Source organism: Salarias fasciatus, chromosome 6 (genome assembly GCF_902148845.1).
Source record: "Salarias fasciatus chromosome 6, fSalaFa1.1, whole genome shotgun sequence".
Taxonomy (NCBI): Eukaryota; Metazoa; Chordata; class Actinopteri; order Blenniiformes; family Blenniidae; genus Salarias; species Salarias fasciatus.
The window spans coordinates 30,375,275-30,399,749 of NC_043750.1; the positions used below are offsets into that span (position 1 = coordinate 30,375,275).

At 45.8% G+C, this 24,475-nt stretch overlaps 3 protein-coding genes and 2 non-coding genes across 5 annotated transcripts in view; 2 read left to right on the forward strand and 3 right to left on the reverse strand.

Moving 5' to 3' along the window:
• The window catches only part of LOC115389683 (microtubule-associated tumor suppressor 1 homolog), a 28,999-nt gene extending 24,471 nt beyond the window's left edge, over positions 1 to 4,528 (forward strand). Inside the window, exons 10-17 of the mRNA XM_030093205.1 lie at positions 212 to 335; positions 1,273 to 1,363; positions 2,020 to 2,125; positions 2,293 to 2,366; positions 2,470 to 2,565; positions 2,675 to 2,791; positions 2,922 to 3,019; positions 3,537 to 4,528. Coding sequence (XP_029949065.1) covers positions 212 to 335; positions 1,273 to 1,363; positions 2,020 to 2,125; positions 2,293 to 2,366; positions 2,470 to 2,565; positions 2,675 to 2,791; positions 2,922 to 3,019; positions 3,537 to 3,750 — 920 coding nt within the window. The 3' untranslated portion in view covers positions 3,751 to 4,528. The remainder of the gene's footprint in view (positions 1 to 211; positions 336 to 1,272; positions 1,364 to 2,019; positions 2,126 to 2,292; positions 2,367 to 2,469; positions 2,566 to 2,674; positions 2,792 to 2,921; positions 3,020 to 3,536) is intronic.
• Positions 4,529 to 7,542: 3,014 nt separating this feature from the next.
• LOC115389820 (fibrinogen-like protein 1) lies at positions 7,543 to 12,401 on the reverse strand. Its single transcript, XM_030093389.1, has 7 exons — positions 12,339 to 12,401; positions 11,587 to 11,755; positions 11,073 to 11,232; positions 10,754 to 10,851; positions 10,580 to 10,668; positions 9,027 to 9,229; positions 7,543 to 7,777 (listed from the first exon to the last, which is right to left on the reverse strand). The coding sequence occupies exons 1-7, from the start codon at positions 12,399 to 12,401 to the stop codon at positions 7,543 to 7,545; spliced, it is 1,017 nt and encodes a 338-aa protein (XP_029949249.1).
• Positions 12,402 to 13,035: 634 nt separating this feature from the next.
• On the reverse strand, positions 13,036 to 13,127 carry trnar-ucu (transfer RNA arginine (anticodon UCU)). Its single transcript is given in 2 exon segments — positions 13,036 to 13,071; positions 13,091 to 13,127. It is a non-coding gene; the product is annotated as a tRNA-Arg (tRNA).
• Positions 13,128 to 13,725: 598 nt separating this feature from the next.
• Positions 13,726 to 13,798, forward strand: trnak-uuu (transfer RNA lysine (anticodon UUU)). The gene has a single exon. It is a non-coding gene; the product is annotated as a tRNA-Lys (tRNA).
• Positions 13,799 to 16,005: 2,207 nt separating this feature from the next.
• On the reverse strand, positions 16,006 to 23,103 carry LOC115389821 (protein PAT1 homolog 1-like). The gene is made up of 19 exons (XM_030093390.1): positions 22,908 to 23,103; positions 22,436 to 22,627; positions 22,123 to 22,356; positions 21,804 to 21,880; positions 21,374 to 21,454; positions 20,975 to 21,175; positions 20,779 to 20,880; positions 19,325 to 19,411; positions 19,021 to 19,241; positions 18,791 to 18,935; positions 18,443 to 18,560; positions 18,101 to 18,198; positions 17,934 to 17,993; positions 17,709 to 17,854; positions 17,473 to 17,632; positions 17,111 to 17,236; positions 16,927 to 17,018; positions 16,468 to 16,617; positions 16,006 to 16,352 (listed from the first exon to the last, which is right to left on the reverse strand). The coding sequence occupies exons 1-19, from the start codon at positions 23,101 to 23,103 to the stop codon at positions 16,331 to 16,333; spliced, it is 2,508 nt and encodes an 835-aa protein (XP_029949250.1). The 3' UTR covers positions 16,006 to 16,330.
• Between the last annotated feature and the right edge of the window lie 1,372 nt (positions 23,104 to 24,475).

Here is a 24,475-nt window from a genome sequence, read left to right on the forward strand (position 1 = left end):
TGTGTGTGTCTTGATTAGTCATGAGAGGAATGAAGCTGCTGCATAACTGTGAGCTGAGTATTTAGAGCCGATTGCACGTCTGCCCAAAGTCATTACACAAGAATGTCGATGATACACACACAGATGCACACCTAAACATACACACTAAGAGAAATATAAACACACACACACAGGTTTCTACAAGGTCTCACACACACTTTTCTCTCCTCAGTCACGTCGTCCCACTGCTGCGAGCGGCTGCAGAAGGAGAAGGAGGAGGTGCGCCTCGGCCTGGAGGAGGCGCTCAAGAGGCTGCGGGAGCAGCACAAGGAGGAGCTGGAGCAGCTGGAGGACAGGTGAGTAACACACACACACACACACACACACAGTCTAAATGTGTGATGGATTGTTTCCGTGACGACAGGAGTCGCTCTCCATCAGACACTCAGGTGCTGCAGGAACTCCAGGATTTCCTCGCACACATGTAAAAATCTGCAGGTAGACGAGAGGATCTGAGACAGGAGACGGAGTGTGTGTGAACACACACACTGCAGACAGGAGTTAGTGTTCCCCGGGGCAGTTCGCCGCACATCTACACAGTTCACAACGTCTCTCTATCATCATTGGCAAATAGAGCCCGAGTGCAGAATCAACAGAGTTCCCTCAGAAAACATCCTGCCAACAGAGTCCACCGCAAATATCTTTCATCCACGAGCCAAATTCAGATCAATAAGCTCAAATCTGAACATTTGAAAAATAAACTACAATAAAGTGAAAAGGTGCAGCTGCATTTTTCTGTTTAGAAAAATTTTTGTTGAACATTTCTTCAGTGAATTTGAGGAAAAACTCACCAAATTTATAAAAACAGTTCTTTATTATGAGGAATAACCCCTTGAGATAAATGATCTCGTTTTCGAGGGGATCCTCAGATTCATAACAACATAAAGAGCAGAGTAGTGTAACAAAATAAAAGATAGCAAAATTACATATACATATGAAAAGATAAAGTATATACACATAAATAATAAGAAAAGACAAACAAAACAAAAGAAATAAAAAAATAATAAGAGACAATAAGCAAAAACGAAACAGCACACGATTACAGAACTTCAGATATGGTTGAAGGGAATGAAAAGGTCTGAAATTTACAGCAGAACACAATATCTGTGAGGTTAAGATATATTTTAGGTTGGAAAAGTTTGTTGTTGGTTTTGAAAGTGAAACTGTGATTTAAAACACCCACGAAACCATTTTCCAAAAAATAACTTGTGTTTTTGTGTGTGTGTGTTTCAGACTAAGAAGTTTTTACCAGACTGAGTGGGACAAAGTTCATCAGGCGTATCAGGAGGAAGCCGACAAATACAGAGTCCTGATGGAACAACAGGTGTTTCTCTCACACACACACACACACACACACACTCTCTCTCTGTTAGGTACGCTTCGCTGTAGCAGGTTGGATCTCCTCTGAATCCAGAACACTCATCAGTGAGATGATTTGATGCTCGTGCACTCAACACCTTCCTCATCCTCATACCATAATCCTCTTTGAGTGGCTTTTTGTTTCTTTGTTGTGTTTCAAATAAAGTCACTTTTATTATTTCGTAATTACAACTTCCAACAGCTCAGTGACTATGGCGAGGCGTTCAGGGACTCTGCAGCTGGATTTATTGCCGTTTGCTTTACAGGTCGTTAAATGCTCTCAGCTTCAGGCTCGCCCTCCTCATGCTGGGCTCCGATTGGCTGTCAGGGGCTGATGTCTGAACCTGATCTCTGTGTCTGTGCACGTCGGCTCGTTAAAATATTTTTTTAAAAAATGTACCAGATGTATGAGAGTCGTCGTCCTGCAGCGGGAACATGACGAGGCAGCTGCGTGGTTAGTCGGTCGTCGGTTCGGTTAGTTGGAGCCTCTATTTTCAGTCATGTTCGTGCACACATCATCCGCTCACCGGGTGGGTGATGGCGCCTCCTGCAGGCCAATCAGGAGTTATTAAACCTGTTCATGAGAAGGAGGAGAGAGTGAGACGGTCTGTTCCCCTGCAGGTGGAGGAGCTGAGGAGCAGACAGGAGGCGGAGAGGAGGAGCCAGGAGGAGGCTCACAGCCAGCAGATGGAGGCTCTGAAACAGCAGCACGACTCCTCCGTCCAGGGTGAGCGCCACACACACACACACACACACACACACACACACACACACACACACACGGCTGCAGAATACCCAATACCTTCACAAGACTTACTTCAATAAACTGTAATTAACATGTTGAAACTGTGTGTGTGTGTGTGTGTGTGTGTGTGTGTGTGTGTGTGTGCACAGAGTTGAAGAGGGTCCAGCAGACAGATCTGGAGAACCTGGAGAAAACTCTGAAAGAGACTGAGAGCTCTCTGTCTGTAAGAACCGCTCCCCTGTCGGCACTCCCATTGACGCCATCTTCCAAAATAATAAGCAGTAAAGTGTGACTGAAACGTTTCTCCCTGCGTCTCGTCCCGTCAGGAGAAAATCTGCGAGTTGACGTCAGAGAAAGACGAGCTGAACGAGAAGCTGCGGGCTGAGGAAGAAAGGAGGAAGATCCTCTGCGACAAGAGTCTGGTAAATACGAGCCAGAGCCTCTCTGCAGTCAGGGAGAACAGCTGCAGAGCTGTTGGTACAGTTAGAGCAGGCTTCAGTGGTGTGTGTGTGTGTGTGTGTGTGTGTGTAGAAGGACTCCCACACGGTGTACCTGGAGCAGGAGCTGGAGAGTCTGAAGGTTGTTCTTGAGATGAAGAACAACCAGCTGCACCAGAAGGAGAAGAAGCTGATGGAGATGGACAAACTGGTGAGAATCACAGCTGCTGTCTCAGTGTGTGTGTGTGTGTGTGTGTGTGTGTGTGTGTGTGTGTGTGTGTGTGTGTGTGTGTGTGTGTGTGAGAGCCTTCCGTGCTCAGATGTGGGATTGTGCGCTGCAGGTGGAGACCAACGTGAAGCTGGAGGAGTGTCTGAAGAAGGTGCAGCAGGAGAACGAGGACTACAAGGCCCGGATGGACAAACACGCCGCCATCTCCAGGTACGTCCTGCTGCAGAGCGTTTACACACACACACACACACACACGCGCGCGCTCAGTCTCGTATTTCTATCCTTGTGGGGACCGTCCATTGACTCCCATTCATGTCTAGCCCCTAACCCTGACCCTTACCCTAACCCTAACCCACACCACAACAAAGCCTAACCCTAAAGAAATGTTTTTGCACTTTTACTTTTTTCAGTAACAACAACATGGTCAAGAAAACACTGTTTCTCCTACTTAGGACCGGAAAAAGGTCCCCACAAGGCACGTCGTTCCACGTTTTGCTATCCTTGTGGGGACATTTGGCCCCAACAAGGATAGAAATACGAGAACGCACACACACACACACACACACACACGCACACACGCACACACTGGGGGCCGGACTTGTGCATCTAGACTGGACAAAATAAAGAAATAAATGAGAAAAATTTGAGGATGCATCTGTGAAGTAGAAACTCAGAATGTCCATGAGTGAACTGTCGAATTGTTGCGGCTCTCTGTCGCCCCCTGCAGGCAGCTGTCCACCGAGCAGGCCATCCTGCAGCAGACCCTGCAGAAGGAGTCAAAGGTCAACAAGCGCCTGTCCATGGAGAACGAGGAGCTGCTGTGGAAGCTGCACAACGGCGACCTGCTGGCCAGCCCCCGCCACCTCTCGCCTTCCTCGCCCTTCGGCTCGCCGCGGAACTCCGCCTCCTTCCCCACAGCTGCGCCGTTATCGCCCAGATAACCCCCCTCCTCCTCCTCCTCCTCCTCGTCCTCGTCCTCCAGGGAGTCTCCCCCTCCGAGCCGGAGCGGCGGCTCCTGACGTGAACTCAGACGTGTTGTTTGGACGTCAGTTTGCGGAGGCGCCGCGTGGCGGCGTGAGCGTGGGAGCGGCGCGTCTGCGCCGCACGCCGGCGTCCTGCTGAGAGAGAGCCTGACAGGCACCGCTCAGGGTGTACATAGCGCCTGGCCTGGTTGTGACTACGTCCCCTCTTTGTTTCCCTTCCTGCGGTGCAGCGTGACGTGGGACTCGTGCGTCTCGTCCTCCCCTGGACCCGATGCCGCCGCCGGGTTTTCACGGAAACAGACGCTTGTTTGGGTTTGACCCCGCAGGAAACGACGCCTTGTTTTTCTTTCCCTTTTTTTTTTTTTTTTTTTTAATTTTTTTTTAATTTCAAAAATGGGTTTATTTACTTTTTCCTCCAAAGAGCGAAGCTCAATCACTGATGTGCTTACTCATGTCTGACCTCGGACCCTGGAACCGCCGGACCCTCAGACCCTCTGCATGTCTGCTCCTCGCGGCCTCGACCTTCATCTCCTGTGGAATGTAACCAGCTGTGGACGTTCAGGCTGAGCTTCAGGCCGTGTTTACCCCCCTGCAGCTTTACCCGCCCCCCCCCCCCTGTGTTTTATAAAACCACACCTGCCTCACTCAGTCCATGAAAGCTGCCTCCTGTTTGTTCTCTTTGATTTTGGACTCAGAATAAATCGATTCAAGGTCAAGCTGAGCTGCTGCTTCTTTTCTTTTTGTTGTTTTTTTTTTTTATTTCCTGTGGTCAAATAAATGTAGTTAAAGATCAGCATCTTAACAGCTGTGCCTTCACTACTTTCACTTAAAGCGTGGCTGGCTGATTTCTGTTCTGACCAACAGCGCAGACAGCGACTGAAGCCTCAGCTTTTATGTAACATGAGCCGTTGCAGAGCTGCTGTCTCTCGCTCCTGTCCCCCCCCCCCCCGCCTGCTCTTAGCATCAGCTGAAGCTTAACTTCATTAGAAGAGGAATGTCTCATTATCCAAAGCTGCAGTGTCTCTCTGTCCTGCTCTGTCTGACATTCAAAGAATAAAAAAAAAAAAATCCTATATATTTATTCTGCTGTCCTTAAAAATATTTTTTAAAACTGACTGTAAATGACAAAACTGCAAAATAAGCTTCAGCTAAAGGAGAGCTACAAGTGTATGACTGTACATTCAATCATAAATTCTTGTACCTGAGCTAAAATCATTCCTCAACTCATGTGTTGTTGTTTTTTTTTTTAATTCTGCAGTGTATTAAAAGTTGGACATTTGACTACTACCTGGCATGAGGCTGAAGTGCATGTTGTGTAGCTGCGTTTCCTTGGTTATATGCTCTACAGCGATTGGCTGATGAAGAAAAAGGGGTGGGGCCTCAGCCGCAGAAAGCTGAACTCGACCTCAGTATTTTCATATGCTAATACTTTCAACAGCAAAACAAAAAATTTAGGCGACTTTATTCAAATCCCGTCTGAACGTTCACAGTAGGAGTTATTTATATTACACGGCTTCAGATGAAATAAAAATGTTTCAAAGAACCTCATCCAGGGCAGATGTAAAGGTGGGAATGGAGGCGCGTGGGTGGATGCGCTCGTACACTTTGTGAGGCCTCGACCTTGGATGACCTCTGGGCGAAGCTTCTGCTGGTGGAGCTCTTGCGACCCAAAGAAGACAAATATTTTGCGGGAAATGATTTTATGTACGTTTAGCATTTTTTGGATAAGTTCACATTTCAATCAAACCTTCACACTGAGCTCTTGATACTGGTGACGACTGATCACATTTTATAGAGAAATACTGACAACGCCAGTCTGAATGTTTATCTATTGTCACGTTCATTTTCACATACAGTGAAAATCGAATTAGGGGTTGATAAAGTAAACTTTGCAACTACGAGTACCTAAATATTTGGTTAAAACTGAGTAACGTCAGTAGATCAAGTTTTAAACTTCATTAAGTACTGTTTGAGATGGACTAAATGAAGTACTGGTTCAAAAATGGAGAAGTCGCAAACCAGAACACACCTGAACCTGCCCTGCTCATGACCTGGGTTACAACAGACCTCTAATTTAAAAAATCACCGTGCCTTTTATTATTTAATTATGTTGTTAGTAGTATTTGCTCTGCTGAGAAACCTGACTCCAGCTCATTTGCATACCAACAGACTTTGTGGTCAGCGGGAGAGGGGGGGGATGTGTTCTGCAGAAAGGAAGAAGAGATGAAACCCATCATCTCATTTCTGTCTTTTCCAGTGGATCTTTTAGCTGCTGTAGTCAGTCTTGTCTATATTCAGTTTGTGGGTAATTATTATTTATTCTCAACTTCTAAAAGTTTGACTGGTTTCTGATAAATGCCTTATTTTTGTTTAAATGAGTATTGCATTTCCAGCTACATTCAAGAGGCTGATGGATTTATTCATTTGAAACATTTTCAGTGTTTCTTTTTATAAGCTCTCTGACCTTCAGCCTGTCTGAAATGTCTTCCTGCCCACGTTAGAAATCTCATTTGCAACACACTGTAGCCACATGGAGGAGCCTGCAGGTGGCGCTGCTTCAAAAGCTTTGAAGAAACATCTTCATCCACAGTTCACACCTAAAAACAAGACTTATTTTTCCCCCCAGTATTCTTATTTTCTCAATAATTTCTTGATGTACAAATAAATAATAATAAAAAAAAAAAACCTATGGTTTGAACTCAGCTTTTGCAAAATATCTTAGTTTTTCCCTGCAGTAATGTGAAGAAGGAACCAGCCGCACAGAGGTGATGGATACTTTGATGGCTCGGCTGAAACCAAGTGCTGCAATGTTTCTCAAACACACAGCTTAACCTCACTACTGTGGTTCCTTCAGACTCCACCAGAAGACACAGAACATAACTCATTCATCTGGTTTAAAAATCAAAAAATTTCAAACATTATCATATCTTAGAAAAAAGTGATTAACTGAAGCCGTTTCCCTGAAAAGGCATCAGTTTTGTGTTCGACAGCAACATTCTGGAAATGGATTTAGTATGCCAAACCACAAGATACACCAGTTCTTGTTTTGTTCGTTCTTTTATTTTTTAATAAACCACACATGCGCATAGAGAACAAAACACTATAAACATGAACAATAGCAGGTACACTGACGTTCATATCCACAGACAACCAAGCTGGACTGCTTTTACAGGAGAATATGGACTGCAACTAAAGTTTTCAGTTTTCACTTGAAAATGTTACATAAATGCGACCTCAATTCTTTTTCACTTTTTTTTCCAAACGTAATTGACTATTTGAATTACATTTTCTCTGCAAACGTCAAATATTGCATTTCCGCTGGTGGATTTTAATTGGTTTTTCATGAGGTTGTGAGCAGAGAGGAACTTCTGTACAGATGTCCCCATATGATAAAACATCATTAATGTTCAAACTCTTGAGTAACAACAAGCTGTTTCTGTTGATCTCATGCAACACATCTTGATTTTATCACTTAATTCGAGCAAAAAATGTGCAGAAGGTTTCATCATCAACCAGAAAAATTATGTGGGAAATATCAGGATTTCATCAAATCTTTCCAGGGAGGATTTTCTGACTCACTCATAGGATCACAGGAAGTTTGGGACTGAAACATTTTTATCTGGACGCAAAAGGTAAAAAGTCAGAAGTGTCTTTTATTTTCCTCTGACTCTAACATCAAACAGAACAAACATTAAATTACCAGCGAGTAAAAACAGTTGACGTCATTAACGACGGACGACGTCTTTCCACCTAAAGTCGCCGGCGGGGGTCCGCCTTCTTGCTTGCCGGTTTGGCCTGGCTTTGATTCCCCGGGGGGGCGGGGAGGTCCAGCGGCGCCCCCTCCAAGTCCGAGGCTCGCAGCATCATGACCACGGACTTGATGGAGTACCACCAGCCGTGCCAGGTGTACCACACCACGCCGTCCTCCGTCATGGCTTTGTATGGCCCTTTGTAGTAATGACCGTTCAGATTCCCCGAGTCACACCTGAGGGAGTCAGAGAGGAGGGCTGAGCATCTCCACCGGCAGAGAGGACGAAAAGTGACACAGAGTGACAGAAACAGAGTGACACAGAGAGACACACTGATAGAGAGACAGGCCGACAGAGTGACTCAAATTGACAAAGAGCAACACAGACCGACACACAATCAAACAAACTGATACAGACTGAATAGAGCAACAGAATCCGATAAAAAGTGACACAGGCTGACGAAGAGTGACACAAACTGACAAAGAACAACACAGACCGACAAAGAGTGACACAGACAAAACAAAAAGTGACACAGAGATAGACGACAAAGGCCAACAAAAACTGACACAGACTAACAAAGAGTGACACAGACTGACAAAGAGTGACACAGACTAAGAAAGAGTGACACAGACCAACAAAGAGTGACACAGACCGACAAAGAGTGACACAGACCAACAAAAACTGACACAGTCCGACAAAGAGTGACACAGATTGACAAAAAGTGACACAGACCAACAAAAAGAGTGACACAGACTGACAAAGAGTAATACAGACTGACAAAAAGTGACAGACTAACAAAAACGGACACAGACAAACAAAGAGTGACACAGACTGACAAAAAGTGACACAGACCAACAAAGAGTGACAGTCCGACAAAGAGTGACAGACTAACAAAGAGTGACACAGACTGACAAAAAGTGACACAGACCAACAAAAAGTGACAGACCAACAAAGAGTGACACAGACTGACGAAAAGTGCCAAGGACCAACAAAGAGTGACACAGACCAGCAAAAACTGACACAGACCGACAAAGAGTGACACAGACCAACAAAGAGTGACACAGACCGACAAAGAGTGACACAGACCAATAAAGAGTAACACAGACCGACAAAGAGTGACACAGACTGACGAAAAGTGACACAGATTGACAAAGAGTGACACAGACCAACAAAAAGTTACACAGGCCCACAAAGAGTGAAACAGAATGACAAAGAGCAACACAGACTGATAAAGTGACACAGACCGACACAGATTGACGGAGACCAACAAGGAGAGACACACACTGACAGAGTGACAAACTGACTCTGACACAAACCGAAAACAGAGTGACACAGACCGACACAAACCCAAAAAAAACCTACACAATTCAACAGAAATGAACACAATCCACATATTGTATTGAACACATTCATACAATCTGATACAAACCAGTGGAGCAAGGTAGAAAACACAAAAGTGTGTGTGTGTGCGTGTGAATACTTTACTTGCTGAACCACCAGCCCGACTTGCTGTGTCTGATGCAGCGGTTGTTTTGGTCGCCGATGTCGCTGCCGATATCATTGGGCTGGTCGAAGGTGCTGAACTTGATGCCGTCCAGGTGGAGACAGGCCTTGCCTCGTCTCTGACACTCGTGCAGGGCGTCACCGGCGGTCCCGCTGTACTCGCCCACATGGAGCTGGTACTGATCCTTCAGAGCACACACACTTTATAATGTTACAGACGCATGCTAATATGATGAGCACATCTTCTGTCTGCTCTTAAAATCATGTTCTGTGAAGTTACAGAGGGGGAGGGGGTAATTCTGACTTGATTTCCACCTTTGAGTTTGGCGCTTGGCTCCTGTACTCCAGCTATCAATGTCCTGACCGTGGGAAACATGGATGTTATGACATGGCGAGGGAACACAAGCTGAGAAAAGATGTCGAAAAAAAAACAAGAGAGGCTGGGTGGAGGAGGAGGAGAGCAGGAGGAGGATGAGGATGGATGAGGAGTGCGAGAGGGGAGGGGCAGACGACCTTGCAGAAGGTGGAACGATTAGTCTAAATAAAGGTGAATGTTTTGGGAAACGAAGCAAAGAAGGCTACAGCCAGACAGACAGACCACCACCATCATCATCATCATCATCATCACCGGGGTGAGGGGCGACTTCACTTCCTGCTAACGTGATGACATCACAGTGCTGCGTTCACTGACAGTCAGTTAACAGAGGCTCAAGCAACAACATACAGACTGTGTGTGAGAGAGAGCAGGAGAGGAAGAACGAGAGAGAGAGCGAGAGAGAGAGAGAGAGAGAGAGAGAGAGAGAGAGAGAGAGAGAGATGTGGTGGGAAAAACAGAGGTGGGAAGAGTTTCTGTCAGTCACGTTACTTTCGCTGAAGATGCTTGATTACTTCTCTATAAACAATTGTAAAGTATTACTTACCAAACCACACCCACTGGAAAAGCACTTCTTGTAAAATTTTTCAGTAAAATACAAAAAACTTTTCGCATGTGCATCTATTCAAGAATTTGTTACTTTGTACTACTTTGTCAAGTAAATATACTACATATGTCAAGAAAATATCTAAGTGAAATTATAAAGTACTGATCTTTCTTCTCAGTAATCCAACCAATTATTACAAAGTAAACCCTGATCCTCTGATTTTTAAAAAATGTCGGCCAGTCAGAGAAATAAAGAAAGAAAGGCTGTCCAATAATTGGCTGACTCTGGTTGCTATGGCGATTCCAGTGTCTCCATGTATGCAGATGATGATGTAGTAAATGGTGTAAAATTTTCACTCTGAAGGAGAAGCGCCAATAAATTCTGAAGAGTGAGCCGCACAAACTCCCTGAATCCCCCATCGTTACTGAGAATCCAGCAGAACTATTTACGAGGACTGTAGAACTCATGAGCAAAACTCAGAGTTCTGTGATGAAATGGAGACAAAGAGCGGACTGGAAATGTTTTCTCGGAAAACTAAACCAAAATTCAACTTAGGCTTTCCTTTTTGGAAAAAGAGAGTGTAAAGAAAAAGAAACTGTGCAGCTTGATTTTCACCTTCTCATTGTCCACTTTGAAGTTCTTGTATTCTGCGTATCGCTGGTTCCCATCAAAGTCCTCCATATCGATCCGCAGGTCGTAGTTTCCTACAAGACCGGGCAGCAGGTTACACACACACACACACACACACACACACACACAGAACATGCAAACACTCCGGTACATACACACCTTGTGCGGTCAGATAGTGCAAAGCGTCGTTTCCCAGCCAGAACTCTCCTTCAGGAGAGAAAAGGTCTCCAAAGCCATGTTTATACTCCACCCAGGCTCTGTAGACACACACACACATACGCACGCACATGCACACGCACACGCACACACACACACACACACACACACACACGCGCGGAACTGATGTTCTGAACCTCAGACTGTCTGAAGGTAAATGAGACACATGTGCACACACGTACACAAATGCACAAACACACATGCACGCAGGCACGTACACACACACACACACGCGCGCGCGCGCGCGCGCGCACACACACACCTATCGAAGCTCTCCTTGCCGTCCCGCCTCCTCTGGAACACGGTCCATCCTCCACCGTTGTTCATGTCGCAGTAAACGCTCAGCGCAGTCGGAGAGCCATCCGGACGAATCACGTAGAGTCCGCTGGCTACGTTCCCATCATCAAACACCTCGGAGCAGTCTGACACACACACACACACACACACATCACATTACAATGTCATTATTACTGTAACTTCACTACTTTTGGCAGCAATAAGTCAGAAATCCTTAAAATTAAAACATGCAGCTGCTGTTTCTCTGTCCTGTTCCTGTGTTAGCAGCTAGCATGACCTAAAACTCTTTTCTCAACCCTCAATAATCCTGAACCAACTCAGTCCTCCAGACAGCAACATTTAACACATCCCACTGCATGGTGCATTTCCATCCATCAGTCTGTATCCACAGCAGCTTCAAGTAGAATTAGCATGAGTAAAACTGCTAACATCTAGCTGCAGGCCGACACTGCTAGCAGCATGCTAACAGCTCAGCGTACCTTTGTACAGTTCGTCGGAGCCCAGGAAGGTGTTGGGAAGGTGCTCCAGCTGCCGGCCCTGACTGCTGTGCAGCTCCAGGATGTATCTGTGCTGATCGTTGATCACGTTCATTAGACTCTTGATCTCCGCCTCCAGTCGGGCCACCTTCTTGTCGCAGGGCACCGGGGCCTGAGGCCACAGACGCCACATCCAGGGTGAAAACACAGGTCAAATGGCCCGACCATGGCGGTAAAATGGGAGCAGGTTATTTGTTGTTTTATCCGCACAAAATCCATCAACAGACTTTTAACTACTCTTTAATTGTAGCTGAGAGTAAAAGTTAGACAGCACATCAGGTTCTGCAGACGATGAGCTGCTCTTTGTAAAAGTCATAAAGTAACTTTTTGGCTTTTCTGAGAAATATTTCAAAGAAAATCTGATTGTTTCAAGTAAATCTACAATATTTTAAATTGTTCCCTGAAAAAAGCATCTAGAACCACGAAAAAAAAAACATGACAAAAAACTAAACAACCTGAAAATGTGAGTGTACTCAGTATGAGTTCCTTCACTTTTCTGATAAAAGAATTTAATTATGTCTTGTGTTCTAAATTTTTGTTCATAAAATGGCACAGTTACATATTTCATTCTCTTTTTTGCTTCCAGCCCCATGTTGCCATTTTCTAATGGCACAGGAATGATGAGATACAAAGTCACTAAATAACTACACTAAAAGTTTGTCTTTAAAATAAGAAGCTACATGCGGAGTTCTCACCGTTCCGGTGGACGAGAGCAGGTGCAGGAGGAGAGCCAGAGCCGTCCTCGGGGCTGCTGCCATGGTGCAGGGTGTGATGGACGAGGCTGGCTGTCTGTGTTTAGTCTCTGCCGCTTCGCGCCGCGCTCTTTATCTGCTGCGTCCGGGTCCGCAGCCTCCAGCTGCAGCCCCCTCTGCAGTCACAGCAGCCGGACTCCGAAACAAGACATCCTCAACGTTAGGAAGAAACAGTGAAAATACTGCTGGTGGAACTTCAGATAACATCCAGATTATAGAGCATATTCCTCCACTTACTGATGTAGTTGCAGCCACAACCCAGATTGTAGAGCATCGTTCTCTTACTTAAGCAAATAACCTCTTAATTTTTACCCAAAAAACTTGCTTTTCAGTTCTTCAATGTTACTGAGTGCTTTTGTACTGAAGTTCAAGCTGTAATGTGTGAATCTGCTCTGGACTGAAGTCCTGCAGGTCTCTGTAATGACTCCTGTAAGGAATGAAATCTTTGTTTCTCTGCTCCCAGCTGGATTTTGTAGATATCCTGAGCACTGAGTCATGGTAAAGGTACACATGGTAAATCCAGTTAGTGGTGACAGGATAGGATCAGAAAGTGTTTAATGGATTCCTAATCTCTAAAACCTTAAAGCATTGCGGTAACTGATCTAAAAAAGAAAGTCACTGTGAAGTGGAGCGAAAAATGCGACTCCGGTGGGACTCGAACCCACAACCTTTGAATCACTCCTCAAGTGCTTGACTAGAAGTCCAATGCGCTATCCATTGCGCCACGGAGCCACCTGTTGATCACTCTGAGAGGTACAGTCTTGAAATACACAGCAGTGATGTAACGCTCAGTGAAGAAATAAGGCAATGAATACAGTCGCAAATACACTCGCAGTCATAGACGGTTACAATACACAGTTTACCAAACCTGGGAAACCATCATGTTCACTTATTCACTCATGTTCTGTCATTTATTATCAATGGTGAACAAAGGAAAGGATTCAGTCACCGTGCTGCTGAAAGCGCTCCCTCTGGTGGTGAACAGAGGAATGACAAGTCCTTTTATATTTCCATTAAAATAAAATTATCTAACTGTATATTTATTACCAAAATGTCAATAAAAACATGGAAAAATAAACTCAAAATAGTACAGTATCTTTATTTTATTGTTTCTGTGTGTTTTGATGTTTTCTCTGTTGTCTCTTTTGTTATAGATTTGTGACTTCCTGTTTTGCTGTTTCACGGCAGCCGGTTCTACTGGGCCACTGTTCAGAAAAACAACACATAATAAAATACAAGCTTATGAGAAAGACCAACAAAAACCAAGATTTATGGTCGACATCACGAGCTATTTCTGTAAATTCAACGTCACCTCAAGTCAGATTTCAGAGCCCGGATAGCTCAGTCGGTAGAGCATCAGACTTTTAATCTGAGGGTCCAGGGTTCAAGTCCCTGTTCGGGCGATAGAGTTTTTGTTTTACATGCAAACCAGTGAATATGAAGCAAAAACCACATTAAAATGCATTTGCAGAAAATGCGTTATAATTTCAAAGTTATGGAAGTGTGGTGTGACTCAATCATCCAAACCCTAAAACTATGAAGCCATGCGCAGGTCAGGATCTCCTGGTGCAGGTAAAAATGTGGCTGTAATGAGTGGAAGTGTGTTCAAAGACATCTCTCTCCTGAGCCGCTACCGATTGCAAAGTCAAATTGAATTTTGTCCCATTTTTTGCGGGGTGGCCATGAAAACGAAAACACAATCTCATCTTTATGTTTTCTTTTCAGTTGTAATACAAAACGTGCAACCTAAAGACAAAAAACGCAGTCTGAAAGGTCGATTATTCATTATGATTATGAGTTAAATAATGCAGCCACAACCTTTTAATGGAAAAAGCATTTCGGCTTATGCATTTTTATCTATATTTGCTTCCATACTGAAAAGCCAATGTCCTATGTAATCTGTTTCAATGATCTACAATTAACACACGTTTAAAACCTTCCTTTGTCACAGTTAACGTTCCCCTGCCCTGCCGCCAGGGGGCGCTCCAATAAACTACACAACGAGGTATCGTCAACAATAAACTTTCATTTATGAAAAAAAAGAGCAGAAACCGATTAAAAAATATTAAGAAAGATATATTGTGAGAGAAATAACTCAATTTCACTGACAGAGTAAACAAACCCACAGTAGTGTAGTGTTTAATACAAAAAATGCTGGTTCCACAATCACGCGACGCTAATTAGCAATTATAAATCAGACATTACAACGAGCTTCGACGACACAAACACAGACGAGCTAAAGTAGACTTACCTCGTGTCCACAAGCTTGTCTCGTGTCTTCTTCGCCTGCTACACGGGAGCGTTTCTGCAGAGAATGGCGCGGCGCTAGCACGTGACGAATTAAACACATATACCTCGTCTCTAAATATGTCACGCGCCGGTAATAAGTTATTAATGAGACGCTACAAGGAGGTGATATCAAACAAAAACAGACGAGCAGGTTAAAGTAGAGTTACCTTGTTTACAGAAGTTTTCTCTCCTCGACCTCTCTCCGTCTGCGGCACGTGAGCGTTTCTGCAGTGCAACAGGTGTTAAGGCGAAAAAAGCCCCCCAGCCGCGAAGAGCACCCCGCTGGCCACTGGCCTGTAGATGGCGCATGTTTTGGGGGGCGGGGTGGTTAATCTAAACTAGACCATTAAATACTCTGATTGAATAAATATTGTGAATTTGGTGTCTGTTAGTCGTTCAACGGCAGAAATAGAAGGCGGTGCACATTCTAGAGGGGTCAGCCAGAATATGCACCCTGCGTCATTAAAGCCCGCCATCTACAGGCGAGCGGCTGTCACTGCGCCCCTGGAGAGGGGATGGCTTTTCACGGCAGGGGGGCTTTTTCCAGCATAACACCTGACCTTCCGTCTGAGCGGCCAATCAAGTCAACGATTAAAATAACTGTTTATAAAGTTTTGACGATCATTAAAGCAAAGAGTGATTATTTACAGAGACTAAAACGTAACTCCTTGGTATTATCCCTCATTGCCACGAGAAACTATCAATTAATGCCCCCTGATCTTGGGAAACTTCACATTGGTAAAGTAACTTATGTTGTTATCTTGAGAAAACTATTTTTTTTCTACCATTGACCAATCCCATTTCTAGGATGAGGGGGTTCAGCCGCATTTGCTGTGGGATTCGAACCTCCTGCACCTTTGTATCAGGTGCATTTCTTCGTATTTCTTCAGTCTTATTGGACTTTCAACAGATCTGCACTTCTCTTTGCATAAACAAGATTGAGTGAAACACAAACTAGACTAGCAATGAGTCGAATCGGTGCAGGTGATTCATGTTGTGGCTCCTCCTGTTTCTGCAGAACTTACTTTCATTTTGATGAAGACATCCAGAAGGTATGAGTTACTTTTTCAAGTAACAGCTGATTTCCAAAGCAACTAGTCTTTAATCTAGTCTCAACACAGCTGTACAAATATTTTCTTGCACAAGTCTTTTAAAAATGAAGTTTAACTATGAAAGAGGTTTGAGTGTAACAGATGAGATGACGGAGCAGTCTGGCTGATCAGTGAAAAAGTGTCAGGGCCTGAACCACAAACGCCTTCAATAAAAACACCTTTAAATCCTTTTATTAATTAAGGAAAAAGACGCAAGAACAAGTTTAATATAATAGAAATACTTTTTTAATTTGAAGTTTCATCACAGGCATAATCGTAAACAAGATATTTAAAAATGCAGATTAAATTTATTATTTTCACTCGGTCCGACACACACACACACACACACACACACACACAGGCACGCAAACATACACACACAACGCTTTTAAACAAAGAAAAAAACAAAGTGACGAGAGATCTGGATTAAAAAGGATCCACTGTGGATTCACCTCATAGCACGCACACACACACACACACTCACTCATTCACACGTCTGCATGGAGTGGGGGGGAAGAAGACGGGGAGGGGTGGTGTTCATGTCTGTAGTAACTTCTACCTGGACAAGGCAGAGATCCTAGAAAACAAGAAGAAACTTAATTTACAGCAGGAACAGTCACCATGGTAACCAAATGTGTTTGCTCTCACAGTCACGATGGATCAGAGTGTGTGTTTGTGTGTGTGAGACTCACTGTAGCTTGTCCTGTAACAGCTCGAGCCTCTGCCGGTCAACGTAGCGCGAGAAGAGGGAGAGCAGGTTGGGAGGGGTGAAGAGCGGGGGAGAGAGGGAGGAGGGGGGGACGCTGAGCAGCTCCCTCGTCACTGAAAACACCAACTCGGTCCTGGAGGGACGGGAAGGACCGGCACATTTAACCTGCTGCAGTTGAAACGCTTACGCCTGATGGTTAGTAACACTGCCGACACTGCAGAGGCTAATGCTAATGCTAACAACACACACACACACACACACACACACACACACACACACACACACACACACACACACACACACACACACACACACACACACACACACACACACACACACACACACACACACACACACACACACACACACACACACACACACACACACACACACACACACACACACACACACACACACACACACACACACACACACGGCTTACCATCGATTGTCGTCCATGAGTTGACAGTTGGGGTCGGAGCTCTGCATCCTCTCTCCTTCACTCAGGATCAGGTAGAGCAGAGTCACACCAAACTACACACACCAACACAGAACAGTGTGTCAGAACAATTCCAGAAAAGTCAGAATCTCGTTCTGTGTTTGTGTGTGTGTGTGTGTGTGTGTACCTTGTTGTGCAGCACGGAGCTCAGCTGCCCCTCGCTGCCTTGCAGTTCCTGCAGCAGGTCGGTCAGAGACGAGCTGGACAGCGATTGGACGACGGCAGACACCGGCTCCACCAACCAGCACAGCACCTGAGGGGGGCGGAGCGGCTGGTTACCATGGAGACGTGGATCAAGAAGGAATCAATCAAATCATCATGGTGACCCCCAGCCCTCAAAAATATTTTCCCTGTTTTTAGCAGCAGCTTCTTTTCTATTTAGATTAAAAAAACAAAAAAACAAAACTTTAATTCTAATCTATAAAATTAATCACAAACTTGAACTGTTAGTGGAACTGTAGCGATTCAGTCATTGAAAACACGCCCGACCTGGTCCTGCTTGTCCTTCTTGGCTAAGGCAGGGAGGTTGCGGGCGATCGCCATGACGACGGCAGTGGCCTGGGGGGACGGCAGGAGGGGGAGGAGCCTGGAGACCAGTCGCTTGCCCTTCCTCACGGACATGATCATCACACACTGCTCGTCGCTAACTCTGAACAGGAGCAAAGACGTCAGGCTGACAGACACACAATTAGCCCCGCCCACAGCCGCACTGAAGCCCCGCCCACCTGTCCTCCCACTCCTTCTCCCGCAGGGAGTTGCACAGCTGCACCGTGTTGGTCTTGTGCTGCTCCAGCAGAGCCTCGCGGTCCTCCTCAGCCGCCTGGACGAAGCGTTTCTCGAAGTCTTGCACCTCCAGCAGCAAACTGTACATCTGCGGGAGCAAACGGGACGGTGAGGTGCTCTGACGGCACACGGTTCGATACCCACCAGCGCCGCTGGTTTGCTCCTACCTTCTCCACGGTGTAGAGGACCTGGCGGCGTTTGTTCCAGACCTGCTTGTCCCGTTTCTCCTGCAGGACACAAGACGCACAGACAGCTGAGCGGCACGGTGGAGCTGCAACTGCAGATCAACATGCTCTGTGAGTGTGTGTGTGTGTGTGTTTCCTCAGTTTCTGACCTCATCGTCCGTGCGAGTCGTCACCACGGCGTCGATCATCTTTCTGGGGTTGTTCACGCTGGAGACCGTCAGTTTCCCCAGAGAGCCGGCAAACTGCACTGTGGACCAGGAGGGGGACGGTCAGCACATCCTCGACCCACTGACCGTAACCATGACAACTCTTCTAACACCGACTACAACCAGGATAGCCATCCATGAAACCCTGACTGAAAACCACGACAATCATTCTAACAACGGATCACAACCATCTTCATGACGGCTGTCCAAAAAACAGAGTGTATTCATGACGACTAACTCTCCCAACAGTGTAACTTACTAACGTCAACACAAACACACACTTACCTGGCCTGTAGGTGTGTTCGACCTTGGCCACCTGAGGAGTGATCAGTTTGGTGGTGTGTTCCTTCTTGCTGCTGTCTCGCTCCCTCTCCTGACGCTTCTCCATCTTTTCATAGTAGTTCTGCATGTGACACACGCACACACACACACACTTTTAAAAAATCCTGTTTATCTAAGCACGCTAATGCTAATCACAGCTGCAACAGACACGCGGTTAATGCTAATGCTACTAGCATGCAGGCTCCTCATTCAGCAAACAGGAGTTTAACTGAATAGTAACTAAGTGGCTAAAGCGAATTGTTTTCCTCATCAAGCAGCAGAGAGTGAGGCAGCAGCTCCAGCTGACTCCACCTGGTAGTAGTAGTCGTCCAGGTAGGGGTCGGTGCTCTGCAGCTGCATCATCTGGATCTTGGTGACCCATTCCTTCTCCTTCTGAGTCATCAGGTTGCTGTACGGGTCTCTGCTGCGCCGATCCCCCCCAGGCCTGATCCGGTCCCTGCAGGGTGGGCAGAGAGTACAGGTTGGGCTCAAGCAGACTGCAGGGGGCCGCTGCGGTCGCTGCTGTCGGTTTGCGCTCTTACCCTCCCCGGCTCTGCATGCGCTGCGTCAGCATGCGGCGGTGCTGCGGGTGCAGGTGGGTGGTGTTGTGCCGGATTGGCGGCGTGTGGTTAGGGAGCCCGTGAGGCGGCGGCGGGCCCATCCGGTGGCCGTGTGGAGGAGGGGGCCCCGCGAAGAACGGCCTGAACCCTCCGCCGCCCGGTAACAGGGGGGCGCCGGGACCACCGCGGGGGAAACCCGCCACCTGGGAGGAGGCGGAGCCGAAACCCATCAAGATCCCGAGCATCGTTTCACTCAGCTGCTCTGTGGTGTTGCCGAGGGACAAACCTGAGAGTTGAGCAGCTGAGCTCGCTGGATCGGAGACAGAACCGGGCCGACTCTGGGAGGGAACGGACCTCGACACAGCGGAGAGTTCTGCACACACACACACACACACACACACACAGTACAACAGTGAAACACTGATACACACTAATTACAGCCGCATGAAAAGGTTTGCACTCTACCTTCACAGAAAATGAGCACAGTGGCATGCCATTATTTTAAACAATAAAAGCTGAGAACTGGGGTATTTCCCAGACCAAGATTATTAGTGTAGCAATAGTTGGGTGTAAGAAAATAAATATGATCTGATTTGATCATTTGAGCATTTCCAGAAAAACCCTTGCTCCAAACAGCAGAACTTGGTTTAGGTTCCATCATGCCGTGGGGCTGTGTGGCCACTGCTGGGACTGGGAATCTTTTAAAGTTGACGGTTGCATGGATTTCTATTTCTTTCAATAACCGCATCGGATGTTCAACAATCAGTCACAAATTTGAAGTTAGTTGGAAATTTCAACAAGACAATGACCCAAAAACACGGAAAAAATAAAATCTACCCAAGCTCTCATGCAGAGGAACCAGTACGATGTTCTGCAAAGGCCATGCCAGTCCTCAGTCCTGAATATTATTGAAAAATCTGTGGGATGATTTGAAGTGGGCTGTCTGGGCTCAGAAACCATCAATCCTAACAGAACTGGAGAGGTTTGGTGAGGGGGAAGGGTTCAAAGTACCTTCATCCAGAATCCAGACCCTCATTGGAGGAAACATCAAGAGGCTGATGTTTTTGCAAAATGAGGCTGCACTAAACACTGATGTGATTTTTGCGCTGGGATGGCCAAATTCATGTAACTGTTTAATTCTGTCTTGAAGCACATTGCAAATTTTCTGTTGCTCCAATAATCCTCATTTCACGACTGAAATATTACTATTACCGTAGATCAAAATAAAATAGGTGATCCAAACACTTCATAATTTCTAAATGAAATGGAAACTCCCAGGGGTGCCCAAACTTTTTCATAAGACTGTACACATTTACATCCGTCAATACACACAGATCCTAAAAACAAACACAAAAACCCAATCGCCGAATAAGTCATAAATATTCACAGACAGTCAAGTGTGTATAATGACCATTTATACTTGGATATATGCATTAACACCCACACAATATTAATCATTGGTCAACCTTCATTTTCAACAATACGTATAATCATAATGCAGCCATTATTACATATAAACACCAAATAAATCTGAGTTTATCCCTTAATAGACATCAAAAGCCCACAAGTAACCATTTATAATCCATAAATATCAATTTATATCTGAAAACCGCCAATTCATAATGCATTAATATCCTCATATGAGGGAGAAGTAGTGACATTACACTACAGGAGGATTTATTCTCAACACAACAGAGCGAGAGAAACAGCAAAGGAGAGAGGAGGAGAGGAGTAACTCACAGCTATATTGAGGAGGGTGTTGGGTGACAGACGCTCGGGGAAGGGAGGAGGGTATCTGTGCTGCACCGGGGCTCTCACATGAACCGCTGTGGGGTGGTGGATCTACACACACAATCAAAAAGCTTTCATTTGTGGCGTGGCCTTCAAAAAAAAAATAATAAAAAAAAGTCATAAAAAGGCACGCTGTGCTCCTCACCTGGTGATTCAGGGCGTGGCTCATCGGCTGCTTGGGCGGAGTCCCGATGGGCACCGCCCGGACCGGGGGAGAGCCGATGACGGGCGAGGACGAGCGCGGGGGCGGGACTCGCTCCGACAGGTCCCGCCCCTCGTCTGAGCGGCCCTGAGGAGGTCGTTTAGGAAGACCGACCTCTTTGATGATGGACATCAGAGGACTGTCCTGAACAACACACACAAACAAACAAACAAGTCTGATTCATACACACGATTCAGTAGATGATCTGATGTGGAAACTGGTTCATTCATCTTTTTTTTATTCATTTATTTTTTTTTTTGGTGTGTGTGTAAACCTGTGATGGTGCATTAGAGGTTTAAGACCTCAAATGTGATTCCTCATTATTTGTTTGCATGCGCTCACCTCCATGTGTGTCACCAGCCCAGGAGTGACGCTGACCGGCCCGAAGCCCATACTGTTCTCCCAAATACTGTGAGAGTTCATCTGAGACACACACACAAACACACACATGGCGTCATTACACTCAGAACACACATCTTTACATATAAATCTTCACCAGGCAGTTACACTGGTCTTTGACAGAAGTAGTGATGAGAAGTCTGCTTGCTGAGTCGAGTGGTAAAAGGACAGGAATGTACGAGTGGATCTGAGCTGCAGCTCCTCATGGTGGGAGGCAGACTGAACTTTTCAGAGCGTATAACTCTGCCGACGCCTACAAAACGCTCCAGATGGACGCTCCGCGTCACGTCTCCTCTCAGAGGTGAGATGATGACACCAACAACAACAACAACAACAACAACAACATGACACACTGCTGGAATAAACAGCTGACCTGTCCCATGGGGGCGGAGCCTCGGCGCAGCAGGTGCTGCTGCTGCTGGTAGCTGAGCATGGAGGAGGGAGGAAGGCCTGCACGACACAGAAGTTTCGTAACTAATTGAGATTAATCATTTTAAATTCAGTTTTTGATATAAGAAGCTACATTTTCCAGCACAAACTAATATCAAATCAAACATCTGCTCACACCAATAAATCATCTAACAGTAGTAACTGTAGTATGTAGGATGTTGGCATTTAGCTCATCCAAAGACTTGAATTCCTTGGTGGCGTGTACATTACGTAAAGAGTTTGACGGCGGTGTTGGCTCTGACCTGCAGGCGGGGGTCCGGGGGGCAGCTGGTGGGGGTGTGGGATGGAGGGGGGCTGCGGCAGGACTCTGGGCTGGTCCAACCCGTGCAGGCTGGACAGGGCAGACCCCGGGGAGACGCCGCGGGGGAGCCCAGGTCTCTCGGCTGCCCCGACGCCGGCGATGGCCGGGTCGGCATCCAGGATGAGGCGAGCCAGAGACTCGGCCAGGTCGCCGTCCCCCGGCCGATCGTCCACATCTGAGACGAGAGAGTCAGTCTAATGTCGTGTGTACGGAGAGATTCACAACAAGCCTCCTCGGGGATTTGAACCACTGACCTGTCGGAGGGAGTCCGGAGGAAGACGAGGAGAAGCCGACTGAGGGGATGGAGGCTGGAAGGGGGAGGCGGCCGGTCAGGGGGGAGCGCTGGGAGCCCCTCAGGTCCCCCTCCCCCACCCCCAGCCCCGCGGCCAGCCCGTCCCGCTCGTCCAGCTCGGCCAGCCGCTTGTGCTCCTCCTGCCAGTCATCGTCTGTAGGAGGAGCCAGAGGAGGTGAGGATCATAGAGTCAAGAAGACGCCGAAGTGATAACATGTATATCTCAAAGCTGAGGCTCAATGATTCATATTGGATCAATCCATATTTCTAAAGCTTTCCTCATACTGAGAAACATCTGACTCATCTTCCTGAAGACTGAAAACACAAACAGAATCAGCAGGAAAACTTCTTTAATGCCTTTCTGACTAATTAAGGCTTTTAATCTTATACAGCAGAAACACAAATAAAATACATTTTCATGAAGCAAGACTCACCGATGGCACCGGCCCCGAATGTGTCATCGTTGAACTGATCGATCTCATCCTCCTCCTCGATCAGCCCCTCATCTTCCTCCTCCAGCGTACAGTCTTCATCCAGGGACTGTAGACAGACAAATGACAGTGACTTCAAACAGCGTTGACCCAGCTGTGCATTATTCCAGTGGACATGATCATGTGTTGATTTCCACATTTTCTGTAAATTATGTTGCCCCTTTAGTAATCTGTTTGTTCCTGTATTGTATTCTGGGAAACTACGAACAAGGAGAGGTCAAAGCTGGGGTTTTGAGACAAAGCTGTCCTGCCAAACAGCAAAACCTGGAACGGGATGACTTTGAAAAGTCAAAGAAAACTCCCATTTGTGTGAATGTAATAAATTCACGAATGGATTTGTCTGCAGTGAGTGAATTTATGTCTTTTGCCTGTTGCTCTCTGTCATCTCCTTTTCTCCCTTTTGATCCTGTAATGCCAACCAGAACAGCGGAAAGTCTCCACCTCTGAGTCTGGTTTGGCAAAGCTTTCTTCTTCCTGTTAAACAGTCATGTTTTCTTTCCACAGTTGGTTCACTTGAAGTTTTTTTGTTTTTTTGTCAGAAGTACCTTAAAATGACTGAACTGAACACATAAATCAGTTTATTCCTTTAAAATCAGCTTCAAAATTAATCTGAACTGAAAAACATTGCTTTTATGTCAAATACAGCTCATATTTGACTGGATTATAAATATATATTTTAACACCACTACATCAATAATCTGAAGTAAGATGCATAAAATCAGATAAACATGCAATCTATGATATTGTGACTATGACATTATTTGTGATAAATACTAAATCTTTGACACAAACCCACATAGTGAATATACAGGTGTTGCTTACAATGCTCACAATACAAGAATACATTCACAGAACGTGGAGACATCTTTTACTAGATGTTATGCCAATAATATTACGATGATAAATCTGCTATGGCTCAATGCTTAAGTTCAACTTAAGAAGTGATGTATTAGTGTTGATAAAGTAAGGGCTGCAAATGAAGCATATTTGTGTTAATTCCATTGTATTTCCCACTAAGAGGGATCATTAAAAAACACATGAGGGTTTACTCGTATAGATGTGTGACAGGTCTATTCCTCTGGACGGGCTATTCTCTTGAATATTCAACGAGATAAAGTCTTACATAATGCACTTGTGCCTCAGCTTGAACGATAAAGTGATTGCTGTTTTATTGGTTATAACGGCATAATGTTCCTGCCCAGGGCTCCTGGTGTGGCCCCTGAACTGGAACGAGTCACACACTCCTGGAAAACTCAACTGGCTAACAACCAGCATGGCTCCACACGGAGCACAGAGACTCACTGAGGTAACACGAAACCTGATCGTTAGAGGATGTATTTATACTCCAGGGTGAATAATATCCATTAAAGACGTCGGTATGATGTTTAGTGACGAGCAGTGCAGCTCTCGACCCTGTGTGACCCTCCGACAGCGACACTGGCTGTTAGCCACAATGCTAAATGGCCGACGATTTCTCACTGGAGACCTCACGTCGGAAGTGATCTACCGCG

Excerpts from the sequence above, each read along its gene's own strand:
- LOC115389820 (XM_030093389.1), bottom strand. The coding sequence starts at position 12,401 with ATGGCAGCAGCCCCGAGGACGGCTCTGGCTCTCCTCCTGCACCTGCTC. Across the intron at positions 10,852-11,072 it reads GGCAAGGAGAGCTTCGATAG|AGCCTGGGTGGAGTATAAAC; the intron begins GTGTGTGTGTGC and ends GTGTGTCTACAG. Across the intron at positions 9,230-10,579 it reads TCAAAGTGGACAATGAGAAG|GATCAGTACCAGCTCCATGT; the intron begins GTGAAAATCAAG and ends TGTGCTCTGAAG.
- LOC115389821 (XM_030093390.1), bottom strand. The coding sequence starts at position 23,103 with ATGTGGAAATCAACACATGATCATGTCCACTGGAATAATGCACAGCTG. Across the intron at positions 21,455-21,803 it reads GCTCCGCCCCCATGGGACAG|ATGAACTCTCACAGTATTTG; the intron begins GTCAGCTGTTTA and ends TGTGTGTCTCAG. Across the intron at positions 18,936-19,020 it reads CGCATGCAGAGCCGGGGAGG|GGACCGGATCAGGCCTGGGG; the intron begins GTAAGAGCGCAA and ends CCCACCCTGCAG.